This window comes from Tribolium madens, unplaced genomic scaffold (genome assembly GCF_015345945.1).
Source record: "Tribolium madens isolate multiple individuals breed KSU strain unplaced genomic scaffold, Tmad_KSU_1.1 Scaffold_19;HRSCAF=116;Tcas5.2_LG9, whole genome shotgun sequence".
Taxonomy (NCBI): domain Eukaryota; kingdom Metazoa; phylum Arthropoda; class Insecta; order Coleoptera; family Tenebrionidae; genus Tribolium; species Tribolium madens.
Window position 1 is genome coordinate 6484424 of NW_025400983.1, and position 15184 is coordinate 6499607.

The 15184-nt window shown below is 33.7% G+C and overlaps 1 protein-coding gene across 9 annotated transcripts in view; it reads left to right on the forward strand.

Moving 5' to 3' along the window:
• The window catches only part of LOC123016086 (calmodulin-binding transcription activator 2), a 120252-nt gene that overhangs the window by 36806 nt on the left and 68262 nt on the right, over window positions 1-15184 (forward strand). For 8 of the 9 annotated variants that reach the window (XM_044416309.1, XM_044416305.1, XM_044416311.1 and 5 more), the window contains exon 3: window positions 9539-10075. In XM_044416309.1, coding sequence (XP_044272244.1) covers window positions 9539-10075 — 537 coding nt within the window. Of the gene's footprint in view, window positions 1-2864; window positions 2950-9538; window positions 10076-15184 lie in introns of those variants that run through there. The other variant, XM_044416308.1, reaches the window with a different exon arrangement.

The window sequence follows — 15184 nt, forward strand, 5'->3', positions numbered from 1 at the left end:
TACCGACGGAAAACTAATACATTTCCTCGTCTTTGATAACAGCCACTCGCGAATATCGAACTTTTTGTGCGTTTTCTAACCTAAATCTAACTTACGGCAGCAAACTTTAAACATAATTAATTTCTGACTGTTGGTTTGTTTACCTACTAATAACTTGCTGAATTCTAAACGGACCGAACTCTAAACAAAAAGTTCAGCTGGTCTTAAGTTGCTCACTTCCGGTTTGTACAATCCACCGGTCGTAAAAGACAACAAAGGGGCGCTTTGTGAAGCGACTCAGACATTTCAATGTTTTGCAAGTTTACACCTGAATACATTTTTTTCATTTTTTTTTAGTTTTACTAAACGCCATCACACTGTAACGCTACTTATTAAACAAATGCAAGATGGAAAATGGAATTTTTATAAAATTTAGAAGCATGTTATAAAATTATAAGGCTATGTTAATTGAAATTATTTATTAAGAAAAAAGTTAAGTATAATAAACCATTGCCTGGCAGTTAAAGATCTTTCAAAGTATCTAAGGTAATTTCCCTGAAGTAACTCTGATGTTGCTTATTTTTGACTATTGTGTTTGAAGAAAGGTTTTATTTTAGACTTCTTTGTCTCGTTTAGTGTCAAAATTTCCGCTCTTGGCAAATTTCGCTTGTGTTTGTCGGATTTTTATTTAATTTTTCGGGTCTAGGCCGTGTGATATGTGCTGTACATATTTTATCATTCGCTATGTAGAATCGTCCAGGTTGTACGTGTTGGGCGTTTTTGGCATCCTCCCAAGTGCTGGTCACTTGACCCTCATATAGAGAGTCGGATCCGGTCCTGAACAATATTTAGGAATTTCATTACTAACCATGGCGTTCTCCGAATGGCCACCAAGAACATACTCGTTTCTGCGCTTAACGTTTATTAATGCGGTAATGTGCCAGCTCGTTAAATTATTCCGTATCCTTTTATTAGAGAAGACGAATTTCGTAATGTGAGTGGATCGTAAAGATACAAAGGACGTACTCGAGGGAAATGGCGACACTCTCGTTTTTGGATATTGTTCTTCTCGAAAGGACATTTTCGGCGCGTGTGTGCGACTGTGTCCTTTCGAAGGATCATCGATTGGACCCCACGTTCCATTTGCCCATAAATTCCACTATCTGTCCGTGTTCCCTGCATGCATTTACGCCAAATTACTGGAAGCCTGTATTATTCCAATTTACAGGAGATTTATAAGCTTTTTGCGTTAATTGCTCGAGCTCAAATCTGACATGTCATTTCAATACAGGGATTATAATTTTGCGCAGGTCAAAGATCACAATTTTTTTTTAGATGCTTTAATAAAATGTTCGCGTTGACATCGCGTTTTAATTTAATAGACAGATGCGTGTTACGAGAAATTATATGTTTTGTTTAATGTCGTTCAAGTTTCTTGGAATTTTCATTAAATGCGACGAGTCGATCGTTGTTAAAAGGAATTTTCATCCAGAATTGAATTGTTTGGCGATTTTAAAGGCGAATTAATATTTCAGGTGCGTTATTACGTCTTTTGTTCATGATTTATATCAAAACAAAATATATTTCATGCGAATGGTTGCCATAAACATGCATTTTACAGTTTTATGCTTAAAGTTTTATGTTTATATTTTCATCGTAAAGATAAGTTTCACTTGTAGTACTTAAAATATCGATTCCAAAATTGCAATCTAAACTAGCGTTTTTATCGAAATTGTTTATTTCTAATTTTTATTATTGTGGAAAAAGATTTGAGTTTGAGTTGAGTTATAGGAAGAGTTATTGGACGTTTTACTTTCCTGTCAATGAAATAAATTGTAGCTAATTATTGCAATTTGCTCTTTCTCGTTTCTAAATTTGTGATTGTTTTTCGTTTCGAATTCACTCTCATTGTAGTAGGATTAAAAATCAAACTCATTCATGGATTTGCGCCAATTTTGGTAAAAGCTCATATTATGCGAAATTACCACCGGAGATTTATAAGCTTTCGCATTAATTGCAGCACGCTAAAACCTACCGTGTCATTTTCGGCAGGTCACGGTCGTCATTTTTCCCCCTCCGAAAACGTTTCTAATAATTAGGTAGGTAGCTCCAATAAAATATAATGAATAGACGCGTTTTGAGCGATGGAACCGTTATATTTCCTCTAGTTTGTCGCGTCTCACGTACTAAAATAATAAACCTTCAATTTATCATCCCTCATTGCGTTTCGCGAGTGAATTTAGCACGTAGCGGCAACAACACCATGCAATTATCCTAATCTGTAATTCTCTCTCCTTGTACGCTATCCGTTATCGTTAGCCCGCTTTGCATCGTTTCGTCCGTACATAATGAAAGCCGGTCGCTATGCTATGTTTCTTGGTTATCTAGAACGCCTTCATACTTTTACATTTTCTTTTATTGTACGGTTATCTTTGCTATGGTAGGTGTGTTTCGGCAAAAGAGACCCACACCGAAAATATTTATTATATGGATTTTTTTCCCCGAACGCTTTTCAATGATTCAAGATAACATGTCCGCAGATTTTTGCCGACACGAATTGAAAATGAAACGTGGTTTTTTATGGGACTTTCGACAAAAAGAAATGTCGGAAGTGGGTTTGAAGAGATTTTTGTACAGACTTGTAATTAAAATTGGTTGATGTTCAAATAAATATACAAAGAAAAATAAAAAAACACAGATTTTTAATCGAGTATTAATAGAATAAGGACTTTATCACTTATCATTTATTACCGACTATCGTTTCCTATAATAATATTTGAAATATGAGTTGTATTTTTTATTGATTCTATTTTGATGAGATAAGAATCATAAAAATTGTAAATATGTTTTGACATTAAGGCTTGATATTTTATTTAGTATTAGATGAAAATTTGGTGTGGTTGTAGATACTTTATGTTGTGTCTATGTGGCTGGAAACATTTTCAAAGATTTTGTGAATGAACTTTTGTGGTGGGTTTTTATTTTTTTGAGAACACAGAAAACTGTTCTCAATTTTACTACGATCATCGAATTTTCAAAAAACTTGAAAAGTTTTAAGAGTTCCACTAGTTGGTAAAAGTGTTATTGCCTTTTTAATACTTGGTAATTTAAATGAAAATATTTTTTGCCGTAAATAAGAGTGTAGGTATTTTCGATTTTCCGATTCGTTTCTTAGTTAGCATTTTGGTCGTTATTTACCTCCAAAACGAAACTTTACTTATTAGTAAAATCAGAAAAGCATTTCAATTGCTCGAGCTCGAAAAACAAATCCGTCCGTGCTGGTTGCTTTCAGTTAATGGTTTGCATTCGGCAAAGTTGCATAAAACCGGAATTAAACAACTTAAACTCGAATTAAGATTGAGTTAGTGCCAGTTTGTGGCGACTAACAAATCTGTTTTACTTTCATTGCGCTCAGATTGCGCCGCAATTTTGCACAAATTTAAATTTGCTGAAGTATGTAAAAAGCCGGCGACCGACCACAAAGAACCAGTATCTGTGTTTGGATATTACATTCCAAATTCCGGGATTAAACTTAGATTATTACTTATTATTCGGGCTTACGTTGTGCAGAAAAGGGGATTCGCAAATGTGAAACTCATTTCCGACGATGATTTGTACAAAAAATAGAAGGCAGGACTCGGAATTGCGATTGTTATCGTGTAATTGAATCGAAAGATCTGTCGTCGGGTGAGTGAACGAGGGTCAGAATTTGTCTAAATTATAAAGATATTTATCTTTGTGAAATCCGACGATTCTGTTTGTCCTTCTCTTCGGATGTGTTAAAGTTAGAAACGACACAATATATTACTCTGACCTGCGTTATTTTAGACCCTATGGTGTGAGACAAACGTACATTTATCAAGTTGTAGGTGTAACTTGTAACAGCTGATTCCAAACTTCCTTTCAGGAATGTTTCAAGAACGAAAAAAACTAGTTATTTCAGAGCTATTGGTTTAATTCAAACCAGCTATTTGTGACGTCAAAAAATTCCAAAAGATTAATGATTTTAAGCCGATTCGTGAGAATCAGACATTAAACAAATTATGTGATGAATTGATATTAGAATTTTTTGTTTTTGTTTTCATGTTTGTTAACAATTTCACTGAAAAGTTGGATTAGTACAACGGTCGTTAAATTACGTACAGTTTCGGAAATTAGTTTTGAGATTGTTAAATGCGCAAAGGTATTTAAAAGTTTCATTGGGTCATGAACGAGGAAAAATAAATACGAAATTGGTTTACTCTTTGAAGACAATGTTACAAACTCTGAATGACTAAATTTCTTTTACTTGCTTTTGATACTATTTTAGCACAATGTTAGTTAAAAAATGTATTTTTTTTCTCAAGCAAAATACTTGTTTATGTAGAATAATAAAGAATATTAAATTTGAAAGGAATTACAGATAAATTATCTTAGTTAGTGTTCGAAGCAAACTAAAGACAGAATTTTGCGTCTGACTTGCGGTGCTGTTTTTTTAATTAAATTTTTGTGCAAGGTTGAAAAAATTAACGTTGTCGTTAAAAATATCGACCGTTAAAATTAAAAGAACTCGAAGAAATTATGCGACGATCTCCCTATGGCCCGACTTTGCTGTTCACAGGCAAAAAGGCAATTTAAAAATTCAAATAGAGAAATAAAATATGACGATAAAGGCCGAAATCTGACGTTGGTATTAAGCGCGTTGGTCGGCCTCCAGATCTGAAGTTGTCGGGAAGGTGTCGAGGGCGTCATAAAGCTCATTTCAGGTGAAATGCTGAAACGTTCAGCCACTTGAGTGCAAATCCGTACTGCAAACACGCCGTCGCTGCCAGGAAAACTTCGGAATGTCTTTAAATCTCGCCTCATAATATTTCAGATGCGATATCAAACTTAAAACGTCTCCATTTGAATAATAAAAGTCTTTGTGAATTTTTTCGGCGATGAATATAAATGTAGATATTTTATTTATGCATCTGAAACAGACGCCATTTATAAACGAGGTGTCAACAGCACTTCGGTAAAAATAATAAAAATCTTTTTCTCGGGTCGGGAAAATAGCGTCAAGGCCGCGAAAAACCCTTATTATAACCCCATCAATATTTTCAGTCACATTATGTGCAACGTATCCTTTTAAAACGGTGCCATTGTCGAACATATTGCGTGCAAAGCTCCTTATTATTAGTCCGGGTTGCCGGGAGGAAAAGCCATAATACGTGCACCGTCCGCGTTTGTTTATTGTGGATCATTAAAGGAGCGCCAAAATTATAGCTTTTAATACGTGTTTACATGAACTGCATTTAAGTTGCAATTCCATGAGGTATAAATATTGTAGCTTTTAATGAGAGGATTTTTTAGCGGCTCGTCGGCAAGTTCTTTTGGTGGCAGTAAAACATTTTCAAATTTAGAGTGTGTAATGAAATTTTATTTTTAGACACACCGAAACCTTTTCGTTTTATTTACCGACTCGCTTTCATGCACTCGCGAAAAGCATTAAACTATGTAATTAAACCGCATTCTTTTATGCTTATTTGACAAAAATACAAAGCGCACGATATTTGGGAATTTGCAGCGTGGCACACACCAGCAGACCTGGAATCTAATTTGGTAACACATTTAGAAATTTCAAATCATTCCTTTGCGTTGTTTTAAGCTTTATATTTAAAAACGTTTTGCAGACATCTTTAGTGTAACAAGTTTTATTAATCAAAATAATTGCTATATAATTACAAATGCAAAAATTTGTATTTCTAAATGTGACGAATTCATTGAAGATCTTTTTGTTTTTCTTTTTTGAAATGTCTTTTAAGCAATGTCGTATTGTTTGTGTGCTCTCTGTATTTCTGATTTGTTGTATTCAAGTTTTATTTAAAAAAGGAAGATAAACTCAAATTTGGCGATCAGTTGTAGATACTCAATATTTTTTTGTTTATTGTGTCACGAACCATTGGGTTTGAAATCCAGTTGTCATTTTTGGCTGGGAATAAGTAATCATTTTCTAATTAAGCTGAACGATCCTAGAAATTTTCTTGTAAATGTGCAAAGACTACCCTAACGGTGAAAATGGGCAAAGATGAGCAATTTAAAATTCAGAGCGTGCATCTGAAAGGTAGTTTTATTCTCAGTATCAAAGCCATTTGAAATTACTCATTTTTAAAACGATTGCCATTTAAAGATTGAATCTAAAATTTTATTATATTTTATCTTTAGATCAACTCATGCAATTTAACTAATTTTGTTCTAAATATTAGTAATCTGCATGAACTTTCGTGGACGTAATCAGAATTTATACGTATCGTGTTATTACCTAACGATATTTTCTTATTAATTGTGGCGAAGAGAAAAATATTTTCAGCTTTACATAATCTACTAAAGCTGTCGTGTTTGTAACGAGAGCAGATTGCCTGTCGTCTTTATGCCGTTATATATCTTCGTTCGCTATCTTATGTTAAGTGAATCTGTGTCTGAATTTGTCGAACATTGTGTGTTGAGACTTTGTGATTTTATGTTTTATAACACGCACGATAAATTAAAATTAATCGAGATCAGATAAATGAAAATCGTGGAAAATGTTGGAAAATGCAGTTTTCCTGGTCAGGACTGCAAGACCGTATTTGGATTTACTGATAACTCACATTTCGTTGATAAAGAGCACGAGAGATCGGTTATAAAACTCCGGTAATTTCGAATGAAATTTAAATCTGTCGTGAATAATACTTTTTCGAGGACGAGTTCCACATAAATGCAAATGATTTTTATGATTCTATAAGCGAAGCTGTCAGAAACATGCACGCTGAATTATCCGGAATAATATCAAGAATGTTATTACAGTGTCTTTAAAGCAGCAGTTGAGAATAAGCCGCCTTTGGAAACGACCTCGGAAACCCTTAGACCACTACAAACAGGCTGCTCTTATAAGGATATTCCGCTCAAAGGACTCATAAAATATTCCGTTTGGCAATCACCATTAATTTTTCCATTTTCTGGAGGGTTCAAAATAGCCACTCCAACTAACCGAGGATTCTAATATATCGCTTCGTAGGGCAATTTAATTATTACATTGCAATCTGTGCAAGGAGTGCGCTTTGTATTACATCAAGTTTCAAATATTACGATTAATAAAATTTTTAGCTCTAAACCTATAATACGTTAAATAGAGAAGCAGTCCATTGCGATAAACTTTAACAATGGCTCTCTGATATCGGTGATAATATGGCCCAACACATAATTTGTAAAGATAATCAAGGATTATAGGTTCTGTGTTTGCGGACGAGATTGCATTGTTGGGTTGGTATAAAGTAGTTATGAAGCTGTAACGTATTTGGAAGTGTGCTTCTATGTAATTGCCTACGTCTTTGTTAATCATTTCTTAATATGTACTTGAAGTAGTTGGAAATCAAATTACTCATTTTTGGTTGTATTATGAATATGAATGTTTTTTTTTAAATAAAAGTTTTTAAACAAATTTAAAATGTTTTTTTTTTCATAGAGACTTAGAAAACTATAAACATCATTTTTTTTTATTGTTGACTGGTTTTGTTTGATTTTTAACATTTTTGTAACACGATCTATGAATTATACAATTTTCTCAAACTTGGGACTTATAGTGCAAAAATGTCCTTTGGTTTGCTTTTGTCGAATTTTTTATTATTCTCGTAAACGTGTTATTTTCACTTACTTACCAAACTACGACAAAACTGAGAATCTAGTATAGAAGACTTAGAGTCGATTATAATTTTAAATTTATTATTGATTACATAGGGCGACCAAAAAAAAGTAATGTCGTGACAACTTGACAAATTTTATATCATTTTGTTCGTCTCGGTGAGACAAATCAAATGCACTAAAAAAATTTCAAAAAGTCCATCCACACACTTTGAACTAAATAATTTTTTTCTAATTTAAATGAATTTAGATTACTTTAACTTTAAAAAAATCATTACTCAATAACTATTAGGCCGATTTTCTTTAAATAAAGACTATTGTAAAGGGATGGACTTACCCTTTAGAATGATATGCAATTTGAATTTGAATATTGGCAAACTTCTCTTCGAACAGTGTTCGAAGAAGTTCGAAGTAAATCGAAGTAATCTAAGAAAAACCCTACGAGTATTTTTTTTCTTTGTCACCATTGTGTAGAGCATCTTTTTATTAGTAAGAATCCAATTTTTTTAAATAATATACCGAGTAGTTTTTAAGATATGTTTTTTTGAAGTTAAGGTTTGTTCAGGTATTGTGCCATATAGAAGAAATGCATGTTAATTTTACTTAAAATTGCATTTTTATAAAAGTGTTTGTTTTAAGACTCTTCTTTTGCTTAAAAATGGTCAGTTGCACCTCCTTTGTTCTAATTAGAATAAACAAAAACTGTTTCTTTACTTAAAACAAACAAAGAATACCTGCGTACTAATTAAAGCAAATAAAGAGTTTTTTTGTTCTAAAAATGATCACTGATCATTGAGCAAAAAGGATTTAGAAGTTTAAAGCAGTAGCTTTAAATATAAGAACAATTTATTTTTTCAAATTAAATCACTTTCCATTCAGATTCCAACTTGTTCACTTTGTTCTAGCTTTTTGAACTTTTTTTTGAAAATGTTCCCAGCAAATGTTTTCTCAACACTTTCTACTGGTGTTAAATGCAATAAGTCAGTTGCTTCGTGTGCAACTGTTATCACAACAACTACTACCTACAAGCTAACTGAAGCTAATTGTAGAGTGTACCAGCAAAATAAATCAGGTGACTTATTGCATTTAACATCACTCGAAAGTGGTGAGAATGCATTTGCTCAGAACATTTTCAAAAAAAGTTCGGAAATCTAGAACAAAGTGAACAAGTCGAAATCTGAATGGAAAGTGATTTGATTTGAAAAAGATTTGCCTTTATATTTAAGACTCGTGCCTTCGGTACTCGGTATATTCTTTTGAAAATTTGGATTACAACTAATAAAGAGATGCTCTACACGATGGTAATGATGAAAAAATAAATTACTCGTAGGGTTTTTCTTAGATTATTTCGATTTACTTCGAACACTGTACGAAGAAAAGTTTTCCCAATATTCAATTTCAAATTTCATATCATTCTAAAGGGCAAGGCTATCCCTTTAGAATGGTCTTTATTTGAAGAAAATCGGTCTAATCGGTTATTAAGTAAGGATTTTTCAAAGTTAAAGTATTTTAAATTCATTTAAATTAGAAAAAAAAATTAGTTCAAAGTGTGTGGACTTTTACAATTTTTTTTTAGTGCATTTGATTTGTCTCACTGAGACGAACAAAATGATATATAATTTGTCAAGTTGTCACGACATGACTTTTCCTTTATCGCCCTTGCATTTTAAAAAAATGCGTTTTGATCTTTTTGTTTTAAATATGAAATATTGGACTTTTCCGAATTTATCGAAATTTGTGTTTTTGCTTCTGTTTCATTTAACAGCATTATGAGGAATTTTGTATGTGCTCCAAATAATGTAGTAACAGACTTCGTTTATTTTGAAAAAACGTCGCCTTTTCTAGTCGATTGTCTTAAGCTAGAGTGTCTGGCATGATCCTCCGACAAGCCCGTTAAATCTTTTCTCTCTTGTTTCAGATCCGAACAACTCAATTTCTAGTCAAGTGAAAGAGACAAAAAACGACAAGCCAATGCACAACACAAACGCGAAACTGGTGCGTGCTCTGACGAACAACCTGACGGAATCTCGGCCATCGGGGGCCGAAGTGAACCGCGGCAACATAATACTCGTAAGAGGTGCGAAAACATCGGACGGCGGACACATTCTTTTACGTACCGATAGTTTACCAACATCGAAAACAACCAGTCTTGTGCTCGAAGAGGGCGATCATGGAAAATTGGGTCAAATTTTCATACAGCAAAGCGATATCGGAGAGGGTGTATTGCTACAATCGGTCAAACGGTTGGGCGGGGGGACGCCGATTTTTTTGCTGAGCGGCAACGATAACGGAAACGGACATTTTCTCATACAGACGACGAGTGCGGAAGATGTGCACAGTGTCGCCGATATCGGGGAGGAACAGCCAGGAGATAACATCCTGTTGCAGGCTTTGGAAGGATTGCACGATAACGAAACGAGCAACGGCAGGGGCATTTCCACACCGATTGGATCAGGTAAGGCGTGGAGGATTATACCGACTAAAGGAATCAATTTCGGATTTCTTATATCATTTTGGGTTGATTGTTGGTCTTAAAGGCTAGTGGCAATAGAATTCGGTCTCAAAAATAAAAAAATTGGAAAATGTCAGATTTTTCAATCTTATTTTTTTAATATCCATTTTTATAATTTTACGAAGCGCCTTAACAGCTATTAACAATGATCGTGAATAATTTGTTATTGGTTGGAGAATAAATACCTCACAAATCAAATTGAAAGTTTTTAGTCACAAAACTTGTGTTTCGTACATGATAAAGAATTGCACTTCTTTTATTATCTTATGGATCAGCGTCATAAACAAGGTAGGTATACGTGGGGATAGTAAGCTCAATAGATCAAATTTTGTAATTTAGTCCTTCAAGAACGGTAATTATATGAAAAAGTAATTTTTTTACAAAAAACTAGTTTTGAATTTGTTTTCTGCATGAATAAATTAATAGGGACCACTGAATTTTTTTCAGATCAGGAAAGTGCCAATAAAAGGTAATTTAAATTAAAAATAAAATTCTTTAAATTAAAATATTTTATTAATAACATTTCAAGTGTTTATAAATAATTACTAATGAATGTGAGGAAATTTAAGAGGTGTTAATTTCGGGATTTGTAATAAGAATTCAGTATCGGTATTGAATAAGAGTTTCCTTTTATGCTGATGAGGCGGTGCTATTTTCATTTCTGCATAGACGACTTTAACGAAAATAGAGTACGGGCATGCAACTATGTCGTATTCTATCCTAAACGAAGTGTTTTAAATTTACGTGTATAAATTGAATTTAAATTGTAGGGTATAGCAGTTGTAAAAATTAAACGTAGCTACTTTAGAGCATAAGTAATAAATAAGTGGAAGAATGCGGGTATTATTTGAAACCGTTTCCGTGTTGAAACGATAATTGAATTTCTCATGTAACGAGAATAAAACCGACGTAAACTTGGTGTACGGAGAAATAAGGTAAAAAAAAGACAGCTGACAAGATAATAAGGTGCACGAAAACATAATGACCGGATATGCGCTGAAATAAAATAGTCCCTTATTAAAAAACAATTTTCGGATCCGGTGTGTGCGTTATCCTGTGCTTTACGGGGCACTTTACTCGAGATTTTCGTTTACTTAAGTGATGCATTATTCACAAAGAATGTTTTCTTTCCGGTTCATGTGCTTTATGGCGCAATTTTTAAAGGAAAATTTGCATTCACGTTCAAAATGCATAATCCTACATCCTCTGCGACATGCAACCGACGATACCCGCCTCAGGACAACCCTCCAAATTATCTACGGCCATCTAAAATTAATTAATAAAAAAAAATACAGATTTATATGATAACTACAACAAATGGTCATCGTAGATAATGAAAACTTTAATATGTAATCATCTATTTTGTTAAAAATAAATGGTTGTTTCTTATTTATGTCGTATAGTGTTCTTTTCCTCAAGTAATAATAAGTGCAAAGATGAAGTTGGCAGGCCGATTTCGACGCCGCCTTTTTATTCGTTATTCGATTGTCGAGCATCAAGCGGAAAAAGCTTTTTTTGTGGTGTAACATTGGTTTTGTTAGCGTAAATCGTCAAATAACCGTCAAACGTACCATGTTTTGGGGTAATACAGTTCTATTTTTCGCGACGGTTTTCGCAAATATTTAGATTAAGCTAACGGTATTTGCATTTCCAATAAAATTTTATGTGTACTAGGATAGAATGGGGAAAAGGAATATCTTCGGAAAATAATAGAGCCCAAATGCAATCATATCCGATTCGGCAGTGGATAAATTTGGAAGTCTCACGGCACGTAGAGACATTGTATTTGTCGAGTAATGTAGCGTAATAAGATGGAGGTTTCTTGATGTAAACTTGTACTGATTTATGAGAATCGTAAAATGGAAGAGTTACATTGATAGGAGGCGACAGTGGTGCCGTCTCTGGAACGGTCAAATCGAAACCAAGGACGAGAAGTTATACCAAAGGGGAAAATAAACACTAGGTGTTTTAATTTAAATCTGTATTTTACGGTACATTTAGTCGGATGTATTGTGCTTCGAGTACATTCACGTGTGCTGAGATAATGTAATGGCGATCTCCAAGTCCGATTATGTGCAATATACTACAGCGAGTTGTTTCAAATTCCAAAATGATTTGAACACGTAAACAGCAAAAGTTGAAATTTTTAACAAGGCCCATTCAGGTGATTGAGTGTGCAATTTCCTTCGTTTCTGGGTCTTGATTCGAGAAATTACGATGTGGCGACCTTCCTTTCTCACAATGGCCGACGTCCGTGCAAGTGAAATTGCCTGAAAGGCCTTTTCAACCATTACATTTAATTAACTGTGGGAGGGAACTTTATGACTTTACAGGTTAACCCGTTTTGCAATTAGCTTTTGACAGTTTTGTTTTAGTTTGAGGGTGATGCTGGATGATATTCTCATCCACTTTTCTACTCTTATACATTACAACTTGTTTGCCGACATCGTTTACAAGTTTTCCATTCACGTCGTTATGAAATATGAACGCGAAGGGGAGAAAAAAAATCGGAGACTTTGAGGAGACCTGAAAGAAAAAGTTTACCGATGAGACGGAATCATGCTTTGAAGTCGCGAGTATAAGTAAAGTTCCCAAAGCGGACAAATTTGACAATTGACAAAAACGACACTTTTTCGTTAATAGCAAAAAATATAATTTGAAATGAGCTTTGAGAGTCAAAATTTTCTACGATTACTGGTAGTGTGATTTAGTTTCAGTTTTTGGTTTTGAGAAAGATTCGAGTATAATAAAAGAGTATATTTAGTTCTGGATGATTTTTTTATCGTTTACTGAAACTTTTTGACTTTGTATTTTTTTATGATGATTTGGACACCAATTTTTGGTTCTAAGATTTGCTCGACTTTATTGAATTAATTCGGATTGCTCTTGATTTATTTAGTATTCTTTAAATCTGATAGTTAACTGCTTTACCACCGATTTTTTTTCTAATAATTAATAGTTGTAATGTTTCTTTCCGTGTGTTGCGTAGCGTTTGTGTGCAAAATGTTTGGAACCAACTGTCAGCGTTGGTTTACGACTTTTCAGGTTTTATATCAGAAGCACTGCTTTCAGGTAATAAAAAGTCTATTTTCGTGTAAATTACGATTTTTGTCGTGAATATATCATACTTAATATTATTCGGAGGGGATGTAAAAAATTCTCGTCGCTCCACCTGCCTCATTAAAACGCCATTGTGTTTGTTTTTCGAACAATTAGGGATGTCAGGGATGTCGGAAAGGGATTTTTTTCTTTTTTGTGTCGACAGATTTTTTCAACGCTATCAAGTTTCCATAACGTTTGAACGTACTATTTGTTTCGTGGCGTTTTATCGTTCGAAGGGAGCTAATGGGGTGGTTGTGAAATTATCGGTGCTGGCGGAGCGAATCCAATAAATAAGTGACGAAATGAAATTGAAGCCAAGGGAGTCGATTATTAAAATAGGGCCGCACTTATCCTGCTTTAGTGCTTTCTATCGACATTAAACCTCCTCATACGGAGTAAAAAGCATTTATTGCCAAATCGGTCTTTTTATTAAATCCCCGAGATCGATCAGGGGATTTCGATAGCTAAACCAGGTGTCTATGCACCCAAGTGCAATGGCTATTAAGACGTGGAAAAACCGGCGTTTTATATATCGGAAAGATTCGGCTATGATCAGCGTTCTTTTTCAATTGAGACGTTGACACAGCAATGTACTCGGCAATATCCATTCTCTGCATAATATAACTATTTTCGGCGATATTGGCTCTTTTATGACCAAATAGTTGGGTTATTAATGGGTTTAGTTGAAGCGTCCGGATAGTTAGATCGTGTCGGCGGATAGGAGAGGTAAAAAATGTTGCGTGCATAATGGAATTACGTTGCAAAACAGGAGCACACCCAAAATAAAAAGCTAAATAACATACATCACGGCATACTGTGTGTGTGGGTCTATGTGTGATTCGGAATCCTGGCATTTACTTATTATCCTTATTAAATATTATTAACGCAAGGACAGGATGCGATTTATGACGGATATTGCAATTTTCACGGTGCTTTATAGTCTTCCGTGCAAGCCATTCGGGATATAATTATACGAAAATGGGCTCCGAGTGACCAAAAGGACGTAAAAGTCGTAAAATGGGCAATTCATTCGAAAGGTCAAGAAATAGACTAAACAAAAGGAAATTCGCATATGGATTAGTAAATAATCACACATAAATAAAACAGAAACATCTATAAACTGGACCTGGGAGCTTTTTGTATTTTTTTATTATCACATCTTTCTAATTCTTTTGTGCAAACATTATTTTGTCTAAGCTTTTTAGGCGTTTTTTATTTACAAACAGTTACCGTAAATGTAAATGATGTCTATTATCTTAAATTAAAAATGATTTATTAAAGTCGAAATTTAAATTATTTGGGTAGTTAAAATCAGTATTTTACGAAGGAATAAATTGGTTTTCTATGTTCATGGCACCGAAAATACCCATACTTCACTTACTCACAAAACGATGAACCTTTTCTTGGGAAAATTAAAACATTGTTGCATGTTTTAAATTTATTAAACTTTTTTTTAGTATAATTTTAAACTTTAGTTAGCTAACTCAAATCAGGGCCACCCTAACCACAGTGCTAAATGGGTCACAGCTCCGGGGCGCAAGCTTTTTAGGGCGACAATTTTGCTTACACTGAAATCAGTTACGTGGTCGTCAAACTCTTTATAAAAATTTATTGCACAAAAATTAAGACAACTAGAACTTTTTTTGTTATTGTAAAGAAAAAAGTACAAACTTTAAGGCTATAACATTTTTTTGTGTGTTGCATTTGTTAAGATAAAAAAATTAAGAAGTTCAATACCTTAAAAAAATATTGAACACCCTATTTATTGATTTTGCAACTAAGAGATTTAAAATATGTTTTTAGATAGACCATTTTACAATCTATTAGATGCAAAACACAAAATAGGGTGTTCTATTTAAATTAACTATTTACGTTTTAACAAAATTATACTTTTTTCATCTTTACAAATGCAATAAAAAAAACGTTATAGTCTTAAACAATCCTAGACGA